The sequence below is a fragment of the Mchenga conophoros genome, linkage group LG1, assembly GCF_057382185.1.
Source record: "Mchenga conophoros isolate Kocher_MC1m ecotype Shallow Benthic linkage group LG1, M_conophoros_male_GT1.1, whole genome shotgun sequence".
NCBI lineage: Eukaryota > Metazoa > Chordata > Actinopteri > Cichliformes > Cichlidae > Mchenga > Mchenga conophoros.
In genome coordinates this window covers 29,780,094-29,797,326 of record NC_140526.1, presented here as the reverse complement: position 1 = coordinate 29,797,326, position 17,233 = coordinate 29,780,094, and the positions used below count along the sequence as shown (strand labels likewise).

The window sequence follows — 17,233 nt, the reverse complement described above, 5'->3', positions numbered from 1 at the left end:
TGGAGGAAGAGCGGTCCTCTGCAAGTTATTTCCTTGTCATGCAAGTCTCAAGTTACAAACATCTCAACTATAGGAAACATCTGATGGCGGTTTCTGCAGCTAAAGGAGGCCACAAAAGAAACAGTGACTAGCTTCTTAATCTCCAAGTTTAAAGAAATGCATGTTCAGGGCATGTTTTAGGGGTGGAGATGCAATAGGACCTCTACTGCACTGAAGCTTTATTCTGAGGTTGTCCTTGACTGCCTCAGGGCCGAACATCCCTGTATGAGTTACAGTGACAGGCTTGTGACAGCAGGAGACATGGGGACAAGGTTACATAGCCACCCCCTGCCACTTCCCCCTGATCTGACCCCAGTAAACGTGCCCCATTGCCTGGATCTTATTTACACTCTAGCTCGCTCTGTAATAAAAGCTTCATCATGCAGTATTCATAGGGCCTCTCTCTATGTCTCTGAAGTTGGGGCCGTGGGTTAGAGATCGGCCTCCTGGATCAGGGCTAACGTGCTATGCTTACACTGCCACATGGACGACGAGCTGCCTTTCTCTCTCCCTGACTCCCTCACCTGATACTGCTTTCACCGGTCACCCAAGTGCCACAGACTGACAGAAACCCAAACACAGAGACATAAAAGGCTCCCTAATAATCCAAAAGATTATGAGCAGAAATCCAGAGTTCAAATAAAAAGCGTTTAAAGGTTTCTTTACCACTGTATGAAAAACGCTCAATATTTTTGTGAACAGGCCTCTTGTGGATGAAACAGATATAGATGTGCATTAATGAGACCCAAGTTAGCTTAACAGGTCTTCATATACAAATATCAAAAACCATAACTCATCTAAATTATATTCACCACTTCAAAATCAGCCTTGTACATTGCTCCATAGAAGTCCTGGGCTGAGCACATGCACAAAGTACGCAGGCAACCCATTAAGTTGAATTAGATTTTAGGACAGAGGATGTGATGATAGGAAGCTAAACCTGAAGGAAGGTTAGGCGATGAGTGAGAAATGTATTGGTATAGTCAAAAAGTACGCCTGTGCTTTTAATGTGCAGTAGGTCCGGGTATGATTGCAGGCACTAAAGTTGAGGTCAAATGCGGGAAATTATCCGATTTAGATGATTCAGGAAGTTATAGCACGACCAACAGTCTGATCCTCACCTTGAATGCTTAAAAAGAGTGTTGAGCACACTTTATGAGCCACTGTTGACTCCTCCAATGGATACTGCCATTTGGTCTTTGGATCAACATCCTCAACATTAAGATTGGTGCAAAAGGTGCTATTTATTCTCAAGCAGAGATGGGCAGTAACGCGTAATCCAATTACTTTTTTCAAGTAACGAGTAAAGTAAGAGATTACTATTGCAAAAAAAGGCAATTCGATTATCGTTACTTTCCCGTAAGCACGCTGCGTTAGGGCGTTACTAAAACCGTGATTTTTTTTGCAAGAGTGTCTCGTGACAGTGACGTAAGCGAGTGCGACGTTCGTGGCAACAGATCAACAATGGATAATATAACGAGTGCGGGAGAGCATATGACCGTGCAGCGTTTAAAGCGAGGAAATACTGACGTTACTTTGAGTTTGATTCCGTAAAAAGTGACAAAAACATTAGCGTCCGCTGCTCACTGTGTGGGAAGAAAACTTCTTTTTACAACGAAAAACCCCCTAAACGTCCGAGCAAGCACCGAGTACGCTGCCACGGAAATGTGAAATTCACAGAGAAACTGCTGGATCCTTCCACTGTCCGCTGCGACACACCTGCACCAGGGCAAACCTCTGCCTTTTATTTTATATGCTGGAATATGCAGAAAATAGGTTTAAATAGCTTTATTTGACCAACACTGTTCTCAAGTTTGGTAAAAATGCAGATCAAGTGTTTAGAGTGGGACATCCATGTATCACACCAAACACTGCAGCATAGCTGGAAACAGTTTCACTCAGAGAAGGCTTGAGCATTTATGGGTGAAGTTATCCATCCCCAAAATGTATACCTGTTAAGGCTCTAGTTCTTACCCATCACTGCACAAATTCATATATTGGACCAAATTTAATAAAGGAAACAAAAAATTGAAAAAAAAAAGACACATATATGGAAACACAATGCCTCTGGTTCTTCAGACAACTAGAAAATCTAAGAGCAATCAACCAGTGAAGCACAGCCATTTGAAACGCAATGATCAATATAAAGGAAAAATAAAATCAATGGAGAAAATGGGCTGAGACACTAAAGGAGCAGCCGTGGATGTCTAAGTAGATGTCACCACAGCCAGGCAAATGTGCTTCTTTTAATTGCACCGCCACGAGTCACAAGTACAGCCTGTGTGTCCTTGTTATTGTATTTATAAGGCGTAGAGTCAGTAGGAGTGGCGGACAAGATGGACTTCTGAAAGAGTGTGTAATAAAAAACAAAGGCTGACATTGATGGATGGTTAGGTCAGTATGTGGCTATGGAGAGCTGAGATGTTGGTAACATCCAATTGAGTCTAAATGGCTCTAGGTCATAAATGGGCTAAGAGGTTAAAAGGTGGGGAGCTTATCGTAGTGCTCTTCACAAGTGATAGGCCCAATATAAGCTGGAATGAACAGCAGGTCCTGAAGAGGGCACAGCATCGCCTCATTTCTATGTCACAAAATTTGCTAAATGGAATTAGCATCACACATAGTAAAGATGGCATGAGAGTGAGCGGTCAACATGCACATTTTTCAGTACACTTGGTTTCCTTTGCTTGTCTAAATGATTCTGACCTGCAAAAGTATCTGTCAAATAATTAAAGCATGTTCATTAAATACTAATGAAAGCCAAATTAAAATTAGATAAACACATAAATAGAACACAAATAACAAACATTACTTGTTTTGTTTTTTCAAAATCGTCTCCTTTCAACCTTAGAAAGTTCAGCAGCATTGCATATAGATTTTTTGCTGGGCTAAATTGACTGAAAAGTTGTTGGGTTTGCAGTATTGGCCTTCCCCTGTGCAGTGTAACCACTTCTGGTGCCAAACTGATGAACAATCTTATTCTATGACAACTATAAGAAACTGCAGCTTTATAAATATATATATTAAAAAAAAACCTCAGAAAAATCATAAAAGAGTAAAAGGTGTTTGGAAAGAAAAGGATGAAGAAATAAAAAAGATAGACGTTTGGATTTGTTGGACTATCAGAAGCAGAGCACTCCGTCAAGCCAAGGTTAGTCTGAGCAGTGATCAATACTTCAATCTCAATAAAACAGCTCAATAGCTGAGGATTGATGGGAAAGAGAAAGCACAAGGTAGGGGAAAGAAAGATAGAAGGAGCGACACAAATGCCAACCTTGTCACAACGTTATCAGGTCAGTCATACATTTGTCTAGCCAGAAAGGATGGAAGTCTTCTTGGTGGTAGGTTATGTGCTTTACTATAGGCCAATTAAGTCAATAGCTGTCATACCTTACAGCCCCAAATCGATATCATATATGTTTGCAACCTTCAACCCAGAATAAAAAAAAAAAAAAATGAAGGTACAGATGAAAATCAGCCTGACAGATGCCCCACCAAACAGTGAGTGATAGATGGAGACACAATTGAACAGAAAGAGTGCTGTGAGGAATGAAACCCCTTCACACAAAATGCAGTTTTGAGTCCTATTTTGTTAGAAAAAGTGGACAGAAAAATGATAGAAGTCACACTCAATCTAAAAGTACCCACTCTTGTTGAATATCTGCCAGGTACAGTTTTTTCAGGCTTACTGAATGCACCATAATCTCTTCAGTGTCACTATCCATTACAGTGCTTTGGCCTTGCAATGCTGGTGCCTCATCGTGAGAGCCAACAAACACTTACTTGTAAACTGTGCCTCCATTTCCATGGCCAAGTTGCTCCTGATAGTGGATATCTTGGGCATTTATCTGCAGAGAAGGAAACACACCCAGGATTACACTGATTGTAAGTGGATGTTATAACATGAGAAGCAATACAACCGCTGAATTACATGTGTAACTAAACTGGCAGAGAGACAGAGATGTGAGCACGTGAGGGAGATGGGACTGCACTGTAATTGAAGGCTATAAACAAGACAAGAATTCAGGTCAGTCCAAGTTCAGCGACGTAAGGAGTGAAAAACAAAATAAGAGAAGGAGGAGAAGAGATCAATACAAGGTTTTGCTGTCCAATTTAAAACAAAGAAACAATACTGTGTTTGGGCGAGTGGGACGCTGAATGTTGTAGGATTTAATGATGAGTTGTTTTCAATCATTTCATAATTTATTCATTTTTTTAAGTCAGGGTGTGATCATGTAGCTTCCTCCTCTTGTACATTTTGTAGATTTTTCCAACCAGGACGATGAAATAATTGATTGAGGCAAAGCTTATGTAAATATAAATATCAACTAAGCATTGAAGAAGGCAGAATAAAATCCATGAAAAAAAAAGTAAGAGTTGTATGTTGTTGTTTTGTATAATATCAGCATACTTTTATGTAAGACAGCCATCATGTATTCAATTCATAAATACATTTTACAGTTCATTATGTAACGTTTGTCCTGGTCTAAGATTTTAGGGTGAAAATTACTCAAAACATCACTATTCAATATTAAAATATGTCCCTTAATAATGCAAAATAAAAATATAAAAGCAAAATAAATCCACTACACGTTTTGGTAACTACACAACTTAAAATTTGTGCCAAAAATACATTTTTTTATTTGTTATTATTTTTAAAAGTACTTTTATTTGCGTGTATAATTTTTTAATTAACAAAATAAAGTGAATATTTTTAATTTCTAATTATTGCCTCCGTTCAACATGACCTCAGTGTGTGTGATGTTCACTGAGGCTGCAGACTAACAATACATTAGTTTAAAAAGTTCCTTTATTTTGATATTTAGACTGTGGATGAGTACTGATAAGGGTCAGGCTGTGCAGTAAACATGTAAACATGCCTGCACACAACACGTGATAATGGACCCTCCCTAATTTAACCACAACTAATGTGATAGCAAGGTGAGAAGATGGAGGTAAAGAGAAATGATGGTTTCAATTCCAATTTTATTCATGCAGTGCCAAATCACAACAACTGTCACCTCAAGGCACTGTATATTTTAAGATAAAGACCCCACAGTAATACAGTGAAACCCCAACAATCAGGTAGAAACCAGGAAGGCTGTATGTCTAATTTTCTTCCTACATGATAGCCACTGTGTCTGAATGCATACACTAGTTACAGAGTCAGAGTGCGTGTGAGTGAGAAAGGAGAGAGCAAGTCTATATATTGGGTGCAGTCAGCGTGACGAGACAACATCCAAATACACACCCTGTATGACATGCCCACAGCCCCTCAGTAGGTCTCAGAGCAACAGCAGTAAGATTACAGGCTGGAATCGTACAGAAACCCCAAAGCACACACTAACCTGGCCATTTGTCAAGATCCTCTTCAGCTCTGCAGATGACTTTTTTAAGCTGGAGGACAGAAAACAGTATATCAGACTTCACCACATTTACCAACCAGAGGTTTAGTTGTTTATTCCAGGTAGTGTAACATGATCCTTGTGCCCCAGAAAGCTCACCTGTTGTTAGCTATAGAGTCTGGGACAGCGTGACTGCAGTCATTTGCTGGATTAGGCCTTGTATTAACCTGAAGGTGTGCAAAGACAGGCATAAGAATGTAAAAAAAACACACACACACACACACACACACAAAAAAAAAACAGCACATGGTCACATGGACAATAAAACACAAGCCTCTCGTTTCAGCTTGTGAAGTCAATTGACTGTTTAAAAAAAAAGAAAAAAAAAAAGAGCCAAATGAAGAAGAAGAAAATTTTTATTTGCATAAAAGCACAGGAAGAAAGACAGCAAAAATCAGCTGGGAGAGTCCAGACGAAAACTTAAGACATTCCCATTTTCGTGCCTCGTGGGAGACTTTTTCTTTACATCTATTCATCTGCATCTATGTTTACTCCAAAGACCTCCAGGCTCAACCTAGATATGAACACAAAAGGAGAGACAAGACCCTTTAAAGGAGATACTAAAAATAGCATATTAATTGAGATCAAAAGGCCAATGCGTTGGGTCCACTAAAGCACAGGGAATGTCTCTTTAATTAGTGCCCAAGAAAACCTCATTTAAAAAGGCACACAGGGCTTCCCTCGGCCAATTACTTTTGTATTAAAGCAGGAGAAAAGCAGGGAAAGATTAGCAAAAGACTAAAGGTTTTCTGGAAAGAACATCGTATTCTCAAAACAGACTCTTGACCTTTAAAAAAAAAAAACTGACTCGGTTCAGTAGCACTTCTCAAAGCTCCTCAGAGGATACATAAAGTAGTATTTGTGAGTGTGTGTGTGTGTGTGTGTGGGGGGGGGGGGGGGGGGGGGGTGATTTTATCATTGAAATGCAGATGGATATAATATGGATCATCTGGAGAGATGGAGGAGGTGTCAAGTCATTTAACCCATGGTAATTAGCAGTGAGTTTCAATAGCAACATATGCCTAACATAAAATGGGAAGGTCTGCGAGAGGCCATTTGGGGGCTTGTAATGACAATTTCATGGTTGAACAATGACATCTTCTTATTGCCCGATTTAGTTTTTTCTCTAACCAACGCTGACACTCTTTCTATCATAGGGAATGAGAGGATCATAATACTCTGGAGGGGAGATAACACCTTGTTCTTAAATGACTATCGCAGCATGAGAATCAAGAATACAGAGAGACGGATGGAAAAGCAGAGAGACAGGCCCTGCTACAGCCGCAGCCAGATATGCTAATGCATAAACATAGTCGAGGGGAGCAAGACAATGAGTGAAAGAGAAGGAGAGCCTTGACTTCAATTGACATTTCAATAAGTGGAACACAGCATTATCAATCCATTTGACTTAACTTCTCACCCTCCCCTCATTCTCTGTGTAAGGCAGCCGAAACAATTATTGAGATAGGTACCTTCAGGCCATGTATGTTCCGGATCCCTGGAGTCTTGCCGGCTGAAACAGTAATTGACTAGATTGTAGAACACATCACTGGGCCATTTACAAATGTGGTGAAAAGGAATCAGTTCTTCATGAAGGAAAAAAATGATGAAATGAGAGTTACTAAAAAATTAGTTGTGGACAAGAGAGTGATTGAGCTGTTGGTCTCTTGAGATGGTTGGTTGGTAGTTAGGTAGAAAGAAAACAATCACAGCGTTAGAGGAAAGAGGGGCAGATAGAGAGAGAAACAGAGTGAGCCAGAGAGCTAAAGGGAGACAATAAAATGTTTCATCACATCTCCCCTAGGGCCTGTTAGAGATTATGTATGTCTTTGAGCGTTGTGAAAACTAGCTGAAAATATAGAAAAACTATGTTATGAAAAGGCCCTCATTATGAAAACCAGTTTAGGAACAGAAACTGCACAATGCCAGAGATGCAGGCAAGGCTTAGCCTGAGCTGAACACAAGCATGCACTTTGAATGCCCTTGGAGCAAAAGAAATGTAGATTTATGAATGACATCCAACAACAAAGCCAGCCGCTGAATTTTAATGTTATCCAGAGGCTCCACTGTTACTCCTACTCACCAAATGCTCACATTTTTGTGAAAACAGAGCAGGTCATGTACACTAATTTTAGTAAAATAGGCGTTTACAAATAAAGTGTGAATATTTTTATATATTTAAATGGTGCTGGTGATTAATTGTCACCACGTTAATTACAAAGCAGCCGTTAGCATCGCCTAGCCCGTGATAAAAATAGAACATCTCACTTTTGTACCTCTTGGAAAAATCTGCAGAGGGTCCGGCAGCAGTCCATTCATGCGTTGTTCATTCATTGTGTTGCAGTACTAAAAGGGGAAAAGCAAATGACAAACAGTCGAGTGTGACACTAAATTGAAATGACTTTACATGCATTTAAGTTCACAGATAATATCTGTACAAGAATGTTATCAGCACACGACAGAGGTAGAAAAACCTTAAATTTGAAGATCTGACCCTACACTACATGGCCTAATTTTAGAGTATTACACACACACAAAATGTTTATTTAACTGCCACCAGAATTAATCCACAGTCTTTTGTAAAAAAAACGTGAGCATGCTGTGCGGAAATCTGTTGCAGACGAGGACCAATGCCCTGTGGGCTTGTTCTGAAGGAGTGTAGCATTAACCCTTTTCTCCTCCAGGTCAACAGCTCACCAAACACTCATATCCTACAGGACTAACACGTGCATGCACGCACTCTGGAGCCTCTCGGTTGCTTGCCAAGGCAATGCAATAATTGATGTTTCAGTTAACCAAACCATCTGTTAAACCGCAAGTGTGTGTGAGCATGGGAGAGAGAGTGTGTGTGTGTGTGTTTACTTATGTGCGTTTTGTTGATGTCTTCTGCTTTTGCAGGGGTTGAGTTTGAGACGATGTCTTTATATTGTGCACACATACACAAGTTTATTGTAATTCATTTACAAACTAGTACTGAGTGATCGCAGCAAAATGTAAATGCTCTTTCACTGAGGAGGCAGGAGGGAGGACGATGGGCACGGCTTGGATTGGAATGGATCAGAATGGCTACCCATGTGGCACAGCTGTTATTAAAAGGCCTATTTATCACTGTCAGATCCCCTCCTCGCTCCTAGCCCTCTGCTTTCGCCCTCCAGCATTCTCAATAGGCCGCATCTGAACAATGGGTCTTAATAGCAAAAAAACATGGTGTGTGTGTGTGTTTGTGTGTGTGTTGGGGGGGGGGGAATTGGGGGTGTTCGGGCTTCACGTACCTTTAATTTTCCGCTCAGCTAGCTTATTGATTAAGGCTGCAATTACCACCTAATCTGTAGTAGGTGTGTTATTAAAAGACATTCTCCATTGTTGGCCAATAACTAAACAGTGTCCGATCCCAAATACCATCGCTCAGCCTTAAGGGACAAGCCAGAGTGCAAGAGAGAGAAAGTGTGAGTCTCATCATCATTAGCAGACCAAGAGCAAATGGGAATGGTGGAATTAGCGCCACTACCTCCAGGGGGAGCTGAGTGAGGAAGGGATGAGGTCACATGTTTTTTTGTTTTTTTTAAGCACCTGACATAGGCTGGTCTTTAACTTTGAACAGGGGGCGTCTGTCTTTCAAGGTGTCGAACAATGATTAGAAATGCCTGGAAGTCTAGCGGGTCTCGCAGGAGCATGTAGCAATCAATGTTCTTAGTGCTGGGGGATACTTCTCACAATAAATGCCCTCTGTAGACTGATGTTAATTAAGTGCTGAATTTGAGCATTAATTTTGCTCAGTAATCACGAGCGTGAATTTTTCGCAGGGCAATGTTAAAGCAAAGATCTTGAACAAGACAAAAAAAAAAAAAAAGAAGAAGAGAGAAAGAAAGCAAACATCGTGCACTGACAGCGTATTTAAAAGCCTGATTATACATTTCCTAATAAAAATATACACACCCTCCCAAACGCACACACACAGACACACACAAAGCAACCGTGAAGAAACTGAATTATCCCACATTTCACCTAACATGCTGCTTCCCTTAATTCCTATTAATTTCATATAATGGCTGTCTGCTCACCTGGAATTAATAACACTCAAGCAAAAACCCACTAGTCTCCACGGAGGCCAAAAGGCAGCAAACAACAGGGAAAAAAAAACCCTAAATACAAATGCAATCCAGAGCTGAAATGCATAACACTTGCATAAAACATTCAAAGTACACGGCTAGCGTAAATTATAGTCTAGTGAGCCCAGTATTTCCAGGTGATCAGCAGCTTTTTGTACAGCTGGCAGTCCCATGAGTAGAAAGCCATTATGAGGCTCCGAGATTTGTTTGCCAAAAATTCACTGAACAAATGGGGTCTGAAATCTGTGGGAAAAGCTGTGCACTGTTGTGGATACTTAATATTTCTATTGGGCGCTGTAGAAAGAGGCAGGGGTCAGTCATAAATTTATATACACCTAAGGCATGTCAGAATAAAGACAAAAAGTGTAACTGCCAGCAAAAACAATACACGTTTCAATGTTTCTTTAACAAAATATCAATTTTTTCATTTCATTTTCATTTCATCTGCAACAAATTACAAGGAACTCAAGGTTTTTGGACATGCATTTTTTCAGACAAATAAAAATGCAATAAAAACAAACCACAGTGTCGGCCTAATTTTATCTAACAAGTAAAACAAGTCTGCACGGTTCTGTAATTAATTGCGATATTTTCCATGTAACATACAACTAAACATTTAGCCCATGATAAATGACAACTTTTCTTTTTTGTTGAAATCACAGACGTATGACTTCTTGGGCTGACATCAAAATAGAAACAACCAAAATTTACATAGAAATTAAGAGTCTCTAATGTTAATGCAAGTTCGTGGTTTTAATGGAGCAAGACAGAATTATTACAAAAAAGTATTTAATCCCCTTCAACCCAGCCAGAATTACACCTCCTACAGACTGGCTGTGTGCACACACAGACATATAATGAAAGAAATATAAAAAATGACCATCAAGTCAACGTTGGTCAGCATCATGGAAGTCTGAAGCTGCTGTGGAATTTTGTGGAAACCAAAATTGAGCTCTTTGGCATCGACCTACCGTGTCTGAAGAAAGAGAAATGTTGGGTATGACCCAAAGAACGACATCCCCAATGTCAAGCACGAAGGTGGAAACATTATGTCTTGGGGCTGTTTTTTTGTTAAGGGTAAAAGACAACTTCATCGCATCAAGATGACAACGGACGGGGCCATGCACCCTTAAACTCCTGGACGAGAATCTACTTCCCTGAAAACTGAAGATGGGTAGTGGGTGCTGGATGGGTCTTCCAGCATGACGATGACCACCAAGGCAACACATGAGTGGCTAAAGAAGAACCACATTATGGTCATGGAGTGACCTCGTCAATCTTCACACCTCAGTCCTACAGAAAATCTGTGGAGCGAGCTGAAGTTTTGAGTTGCCAGGAGGCAGCCAAGAAACCTACAGGATTTAGAGAGTTTCTGTAAAGAGGAGTGGGCAAAAGTCCCTCCTGAGATGTGTGCAAACCTGAAGACCAGCTACAAGAAACCTCTTACTGCTCTACTCTCCAACAAGGGTTTTTCTACCAAGTACTAAGTCCTGTTTTGCTTGGAGATCAAATGGTTTTTTCATTCAATGACATGCAAATCAGTTTAGAAGTTTTATGCAACAGGATTTTTTTTCTGGATTTTGGTTGAATTTTGGTCTCTCTCCATTAAAATTAAACTGCCATAAAAATTAGAGACTGTTGATTTCACTGTAAGTGAGCAAACGTACAAATTCAGCAGGAGATCAAATCATAATTTGTCCCACTGTAAACACTGCCCCTTTCTCAACCATTACTCCAGCTTTAACAGGACAGTGCACAGAACAACATCCGCTGGATCTGTGGAAAACAAAACTTGCTTAGGTCAAAGCCTTTTCCACGTCTGTCTAACAACACTTCTTGGCACAACATCTGTCTCTTTTTGCTTAATCACCCTGCTACCCTATGCTACTTAATGATTAAAAAGCAACCACAAGTGAATGCATGACAAAAATGGACAAAAAAAAAAAAAGAAGCAGGGAGTGTAAATTGTGCCTGTGGCTCTAGTAGCATCATTGTGAGCTGATGGGGGGTAAAAGACATCCACAGATGAAAGTAGATTTTGAACAACTCTGCAGCCCAGGGGGGCTGCTCTTTAATGAGGCAAAACTTTAAGTACTGAATAATAAATAATAAAAATTGACAGTTCATTTAGTTTACAGTGTACTTCATACAGAAAACCCATTACACGCCATTACTCTTACTGTCCGCGGCATGAACAGTAAGTATGGTCGAATATGAAAATATACTGCAGTATTTGAGGGAGCTGAAGGGGATGTGGGACGTGTCTGCATGTGTGCTGCTGAATATTGCCATAGGTTAACTGCTACTAGATGAGGCTATATGGCTTCAATTTCTTCATGTTATATTATAAATAACTACGTCAGTGGAGATTGCCATCAAATCAGCATCTTGCCGTCTCATGTTTTGCTACCTGAAGAATTGTGCTTCTCGTTCTAGGCCAAGTATTTTATAGTATTTGATGTAACTCACCAGATTGATGAGGTCATTTTGAATTCAACCAAGGCTTTGGTGGCTATCGAAGAACGCCTTTTAATTTAACATTAAAAACTTTGGTGTAGCATATTTAATACTAAAGGTTTTTTCAAACCATTCTTAAAATGACTTATTTACACCTTAAGTCCATGCGAGCTAGAAAGGTAAACACTCAAACTGAGAGTTCAGGATTGTTGAGGATTGACTGGGTCTAAGGTTTTGCTTAATAAAAAGAGAGGTGAGTGGCTTTATTATGGCGCTGAGCAAAGCACTTAAAAAATACAGAAAATCTGAACAACGTCCTTGTTACTGTGTCATGTCAATTTGACGTGCCTCAAAAGCTTTCCAAACGATACAATATACAAAACCCCAGACACTTAAATGGCTCTAAAAAGCTGCACAAAAAAAATTAACCAAAATAGTGCAGAACACATAAAGGAGGAGGACCTTTCAAAATGCTCAAATGTAGTTCAGACATGCTCTTGGCCATGTCATCTAAACTGCACAAAGGATTGAATGTGAACAGTTTCTGTCAGAACTACTTTCCAATGAGGAATCGGCACACAGTAAGAATGCTACAATGCAGCAGCATAACTGGAAAACATAACCCTGGCATGTACAGTGCTGTGCAAAAGCCTTGATCAACCCCTCATTTCTTTATATTTTGCTAGGAAATTAGGAAATAGGTGCAGTGATTTATTGACACATGTGCAGACATACTTAGAAATACAGCATATGTATAGAGCTTGTATAATTCTAACAAGTCTGAAATTCAATATTTGGTGTGACCATATTTATTCTTAAACAGTGTGAATTCTCTTACACCAGGGGTCAGCAACCTTTAACACCCAAAAAGACATTTGGACGCAATTTCCATGCAAAAGAAAACACTGGAGCCGCAAGTACTTTTTGACATCTAAAATGAAGATAACACTGTATATATTGTTTTTTTTTACCTTTATGCTTTGTGTAAACAACTAAGGTGTTGCTTAAATCCATGAAGTGCTACAGAGAAAATTACATTTTATTCATGTAATTAACACATTTTGAACTCTTAAAGAAATATAACAAAAGGAAAGACACCCAGCTGAACTAAAATGACCCATGTAGCAAAGAAAAACTGTTGTGAGCCGCCGCCCTTAAATCACCTTTGGGCTTTTGGAGCCTTGACCTGACTTTTAAAAAAAAAAATAATTGGAAAAAAAAAGCACTACGCTGCTGAAAAATGAAAAATAGATATTTGCAAAATTCTGTCTAAATATGTATTTTACCTGGTTAATGTGTGTGGCGGGGCGTGGTCTGCAGCGACGCTGCACCTGAGCGGCACCCGCAATCGTGCCTCGCCGCCTTAACGTCTGTGCTATCTGTGCTGTTGTGTTGGTGTGTGTCGGGCTGTGAGCTGAAAAGCTACAGACGTCTGGGCTCTGGGGAGGCCAATCCATGACTGACTGTGTTCAATTGTGTGTTTTTCTGCGCAGTGGCAGTGTGTTTAGGATCATTGTCATGCTGAATAATAAAGCTGTTGCCAGGCACACACTTTCCAGATGAGATTGCATGGTGTATCAAAGTCTGGCCACACTTTTCTGCACTCAGAATCCATCAGCTTTGACAAGACCTCCAACACCACAGGCTTAACTGCAGCCCCAAACCATGACGGAGCCTTCACAGTGTTTAACAGATAGCTGTAGACACTCACTGTTCTACCTTTAACCTAAACTCAACAAACTTTAAACAAATTTAGCTTCATCACTCCATAAGACCTGTTGCCACATATTTTCAGTCCATTTCTTGTGTAATTTAGGTTGTCACCTCTGGCTACCAGTGGCTGTTGTTGTTGTTTATCAAACTCATAATCAAGTAACTTTCATGAAAACCACACAATCACACTCTGTGTGTATGAGTGTTATTACTCATACACACAGAAAGACTGTACGTTTGCGTATCTATCCTCTATCAGGTGCTTTTTATTTGCTGAATGCGTTTTGTTACAGATGCAGCAGTTGGTGACCTATTGTCCTTTGTGTCTTTTTTCCCACCCTTTTAAAAAAAATTCTCTGTCTCTTTTTTGCTTTACCTTTCTTCATGTTAATCTGACCCTCGCTTTCCCATGCCTTAATGACTTTCTGTGGACTTTCAGGTACTTTTCATCTACTGTAAATAATACTTTTAGGCCTACCACATCTTCTTTTGTTCTCCACTTGTTTAGTTTCTTCAGATTTCTTGACACACCTTGCTGAGATATGTGATTTTTGACTAATAGCTCAAAACAACAAACATCAGTCCTCTTAAAATGGTCAGGTAGGAAGACTGAACTGAAAACTAGTTTAAAAAAATAAAAAATCAGCCAATATCCTGACCTTCAGATAGCCTAGAGAATTATGCTCAAGAGCACTTTAAAGACTTACAAAGTCCAGCTTGTTGGAAACAAAATATAAAGAGGAAGCAAGGGTCGCTCAAGACTTTCGCAATTTGTGGATATTATGCCTGACTTGGTCAAAGTACTGCATGCAACATTTATGTACTCACATATGACAACATGGCTTTGAGTTCTTCATCACTTCTTACTGTGATTCTGTCTCCCACCTCATCTTCGTCTAAAAAAAACAAAAAACAAAAAACAAAAACACAAAAACAGTACAACTGTAAAAAATAAAATACTAATAATGGGGAAGGGGGGAAATCACAGAGAAAATTCAAAACAGATTTTTTTTGCAGTAACAAGTGTGGTATAATAAATATAAACAGAAGACACTGTAAAACAACACTTTTACGTATAATAAACATTTAATAGAATCAAGGCATGCAAACAAAAAAGCATATCATTCCATATTAAGTATTAATGCAATAGCAAAATTTGGGGAGCCAAAACATACAATCAAAATCATACAATAAAATATAATGTATAAAAGCACTCAGTAAGCAGTATTTATGTTTGTATGTCAATCAAACTCTTTGCACTCTACCCGTAAACAGGCTTGAATGGTGCCTATACCAAGAGGCTAAATCTTAATTTGATTGAATGAGAGAAACTTCAACTGTTCCTGTCAATCAATCAGTTAGTACAGTAGCTATGGCATGTCTGGATAAAACGCATGCTAGAGGTTAACACGAGTAGTAAAAAAAGGGAACAGAGAAGAGAGAAGCTAACACAATGAAAATGTGTGAAGCTTTTTACTCTCTCAGATAGATGAAGCCCGTTCAAGAGGGCTAGAGTCTAGCCCATGACAGCAGGGATCGGTTCTTACTCTCACACAGCTGCATGAGATCTCCTCTCCTTCAGACCAATCTGATAACTGATTACAAGTCCCTACATTACAGGGCTATTGTTTTGGTGTGTAAACACAGTCATTCAAAGCTTCCTCTTGCAGCATTACAGCAGTCCAACTCTAAAGCAGGTACTTACATTCAAAGGCCGTGACAGTGGCTTCAGGCATGACATCTCTGATTGCGACCTGTAATGTTTGACAGGGTGAATTAGGACCAGACAGCTAAGGATGGTTATTAGACTGACAGATATTAATGAGGCAGGGTTACGACACGCTGAGTCAGAAACAGTCCGTGTGTTTTTGACTTGTGCAGTGTGTCTGTGAGTGAAAAGTGATAGTTGGCATGAGGCAGACTCACGAGCAAGTCATTGAAGTTCAGAAGAGACGGACAGTCCACGGACGAGTCCATGTCTCCTGTCGGCGTTTTTATTCGGATCACTATCGCCTCGGTGTTCATTGCGCTGTCAGTATTTAACCTAAGTGAGAGCAATAAGAGGGAAGCTTCAGCCTCATAATAGTTGACTGGATGTGGAAGCTAACCAGCTAATTCCCTGCAGCAGTTTGCTAACGATACATGCTAGCATCCTGCTCAGTCCGGATTCTTGATTTAAGTGATGCGGAGCCTTTTTAAAAAACAAAAACGTTTTGAGGTCGGTCGCCGCCGACACCACAGTCAAGTCATAACCGTATGAAAGGCTTATCCCGAAGTGTGAACGTGTACACCACTGCTCCACGAGACAAAGTTTACACTGTACTAACGTAGGTGTTTAGCTGTATAGCTAGTTTTGAGGAAACTGCTACAACAGCGCTTCCGAATCAACATCCGCTCGTTGCCTTTTCAAAATAAAAGACTTGCACTATCTATATCAATCTGTCAAATTCTAAAAGGCGAAGTTTGAGAGAACGCTGCTATTCTTATGGATCTTATTTTGGGTTTTTTTTTCCTATGTTATAAAATGAAATATACATACGGTTTAAAAAGTTTTTGTTTCTGCACTGAAAAGGAATTATTACCGCTTTTGCTGTAGATAACACTGACCTGAGATCAAGGTTGATAAGTTGAGTACAATACTGAGAATACAATAGATTTCTGAGGTATTATGGATAAATATTCCTTTAAAAACATGACCTTAGATCACAATTGTAAATGTTTCGTAAATGGCCCTCACTTACACGGAAATGTACTGCTGTTGAGATGAAAACCACCACAGTTTTTTAAAAAGTGTTTTTTTTTCCCTCTTTCACTTGACATTAAAACAGCATTAGTATTTAAAGGTTTCCACTCTGCGCTCGCCATTAGCATATAATTGAGTGTAAAACAAAAGGGCTCTTAAAACCTGTGTTGATCGCGGCCCTGTGAGTGAACAGCTGCTCTGTCCACTCTATAAACAGCTCTGATTGCAGTTCATGGAAAAAAGACATTGATCCCTGAGTAAAGTGAAGTCTCTATCCTGTTCATTTACATTGCTCTACCCACAGACCTGATACCTAAGTCTGTTCACCTGGGTTCTGTGTAATGATAAGAAGTTGTTAAAGCCTGCTCTGTCTCCCCATGGCTCAAATTTGGCTATACAATACATGTGCCAGTTGAAAACAATTTCAGTGGTGGTGTGTGTGCTGTGCCGGCCATTGCACTAGGCTGGGTTTCATTGGCTCTTACAAAAAATGTCTCCATCCCATATTGGCCTGAGGATGAACTCCTCTATCAGTGATTACCATCTCACTTAAAAAGAAAAGGAAATGTAAAACATTGAATCTACCATATATTTATTTAATTGTCTGTACTTGAACCTTTAAAAAACACTCCCAGAGGGATGTTACGAGTTCATTGCATTGATCCTTCCTGATCTTACACCTGTACCAACAATTAGGTTAAAGACCCACTGATTTCCATGCAATGCTTGAAATTATTACTCCGCCTAATTGCAACTGGATACAAAAG

At 39.7% G+C, this 17,233-nt stretch overlaps 1 protein-coding gene across 3 annotated transcripts in view; it reads right to left on the bottom strand.

Moving 5' to 3' along the window:
- The window catches only part of map2k5 (mitogen-activated protein kinase kinase 5), a 59,098-nt gene extending 42,991 nt beyond the window's left edge, over positions 1 to 16,107 (bottom strand). For all 3 annotated transcript variants that reach the window (XM_085274178.1, XM_085274188.1, XM_085274197.1), the window contains exons 1-8: positions 15,650 to 16,107; positions 15,429 to 15,477; positions 14,552 to 14,619; positions 7,721 to 7,790; positions 6,917 to 6,957; positions 5,544 to 5,611; positions 5,388 to 5,436; positions 3,823 to 3,887 (exon numbers count right to left, since the gene is read on the bottom strand). In XM_085274178.1, coding sequence (XP_085130304.1) covers positions 3,823 to 3,887; positions 5,388 to 5,436; positions 5,544 to 5,611; positions 6,917 to 6,957; positions 7,721 to 7,790; positions 14,552 to 14,619; positions 15,429 to 15,477; positions 15,650 to 15,748 — 509 coding nt within the window. In that variant the 5' untranslated portion in view covers positions 15,749 to 16,107. The remainder of the gene's footprint in view (positions 1 to 3,822; positions 3,888 to 5,387; positions 5,437 to 5,543; positions 5,612 to 6,916; positions 6,958 to 7,720; positions 7,791 to 14,551; positions 14,620 to 15,428; positions 15,478 to 15,649) is intronic.
- Between the last annotated feature and the right edge of the window lie 1,126 nt (positions 16,108 to 17,233).